This window comes from Orycteropus afer, unplaced genomic scaffold (assembly GCF_000298275.1).
Source record: "Orycteropus afer afer isolate SDZICR_OR568_19922 unplaced genomic scaffold, OryAfe1.0 scaffold00063, whole genome shotgun sequence".
NCBI lineage: Eukaryota > Metazoa > Chordata > Mammalia > Tubulidentata > Orycteropodidae > Orycteropus > Orycteropus afer.
The window spans coordinates 5,664,679-5,666,506 of NW_006921650.1; the positions used below are offsets into that span (position 1 = coordinate 5,664,679).

Below are 1,828 nucleotides of genomic sequence, written 5' to 3' on the forward strand. Positions count from 1 at the left end.
GGGAATCAGACTTTGGCTGAATAACTGGAAAGCAGTTTACAAGAAGAAGGAAATTAGGAGATACAAGAAATGGAAGTTAATAAAACATGAATGCTTATTTCCATAAAATGCATGCTACTTTTTACCAGACATAAAATATACTACTATATTTTCTACATTCATCTAAACCTTTAGTTTTAGCCTTCATCACTGCATCCAAACCAAAACATCTCCCCTCCTGTGTTCTGTATTTCTTGGCACTGTCTTTATTCACACAATGTGATGAGGGCTTTTAGCTGTATATTGTTCTTTCTCTTCAGCCACTCTTGCACACATAATTGGCAAATAGTGTCAAAAGGGTAATGGAGATGTAATAGAAAAGATAACAAATATATGCTGTCTGATTCTAAGCTGCTCTGATATCTCCTTCTTTTGCTATTTTTTCATTCTACTGTATTTCCTTTATAGTACTGCCAACTTTCTTCTTAAATGAAGAAAAAAAGTGATAGCTTTGTCAAGCTGTTCCTCCTCTCACATCATAGCTATGCTGCTGCACATACTAACATAGGGTCGGCAAGTGTAGGGAGCCGTAGAGGGAGAAAAATTAGCATTCTACAAAAGATAAACAGTTCTAATTTTCTAATATCATGAATTCTAGTTGTTTTCAACTATGCAGCATAATAGGGAAAATATTTGCTAGTCTTCCTCTAATTTTATTTTTAAATGTGTTACATTTATAGATGTCAAATAGCCCTATTCCTGCTTCTGATGGTATATCAGGGCACAATTTGCACAGTACAATTTATGAAGTTATTCAGCACATCCCTGCCGAACAGCAAGACCATGCAGAGTAAGTATGAATCTGCATTTGTTGGTGCTATGATGGAAAAGAAAAGCTCAGCATTCAGCTATGGTTTCCCTTAGAATTTCAGAAGAAAAATATTAAAACAGGAAAGTATACCTTCTGTGCATTTGACCACATCTTCCTACTTGAAAATAATTTTGAGAAATAAAACACAAATATCTGGGGCTGCCACTTGAGCCAGTAGACTAGTTGCAGAACTCTGAAATCAACTGCTGGATTGAAAATATTTCCCCCTTCTCAGAGCAGGAAAGGAATCGTCAGCCCAGTTCTCAAGCCATCTTGGTCCCTTGGTGCTTTTCCAGTGGTTATGGTGGTTTAAAGAGTCCCTGGGAGACTCACATGGATGTGTTCAACTACTAACTGAAAGTCTGGTGGCACAAACCCACCTGTAGGGAGCTCAGGAGACAGATCTGCTTCCCAAAGTTCACAGCCTTGAGAACGCTGGGGAGCACAATTCTACTCTGCCACACATCGGGTTGCCATGAGTTGGAACTGACTCTAAGCCAACTGATTTTTTGTTTGTTTGTTTTTATGGTCGTTGTAAGTCCCTAGGTAATGAAAATATTTAAGCATTCAACTACCAAGGAAAAGATCTGTCCAGAGCTGCTTTGGAAAAAGGGCCATCTACTTTAGAAATATGAGAGTCTTAGAATACCCTATGGAGTATAGTTCTACTCTGAAATCCGTGGGGTTACCATGAATCAGAATCAACTTGGCAACACCGAGGTTGGTTTAGATTTATGGTGGTTTCCGAGCTCTGGTGGTGTAGTGCCTAAGGCATTTGATTGCTAATGAGAACACTGGCAGTTCAAGCACACTGCCACTCCTCCGAAGGGAAGTTGGGCAATCTACTGAGATAGTGCCTCAAAAACCCAAGGAGGAGTTGCTATGAGTCGGATCCGACTCAAGGGCAGTGAGTTTGGTTTGGTATTTTTGGGGGAGTGACCAGGAAAATACAAATAAATAAAGCATATAGAACTTTCC

The 1,828-nt window shown here is 39.3% G+C and overlaps 1 protein-coding gene across 1 annotated transcript in view; it reads left to right on the forward strand.

Annotated features, from left to right (window-relative positions):
* Positions 1–833, forward strand: part of HEPACAM2 (HEPACAM family member 2) — a 50,206-nt gene extending 49,373 nt beyond the window's left edge. Inside the window, exon 9 of the mRNA XM_007939853.2 lies at positions 720–833. Coding sequence (XP_007938044.1) covers positions 720–833 — 114 coding nt within the window. The remainder of the gene's footprint in view (positions 1–719) is intronic.
* The last annotated feature ends 995 nt before the right edge of the window (positions 834–1,828 follow it).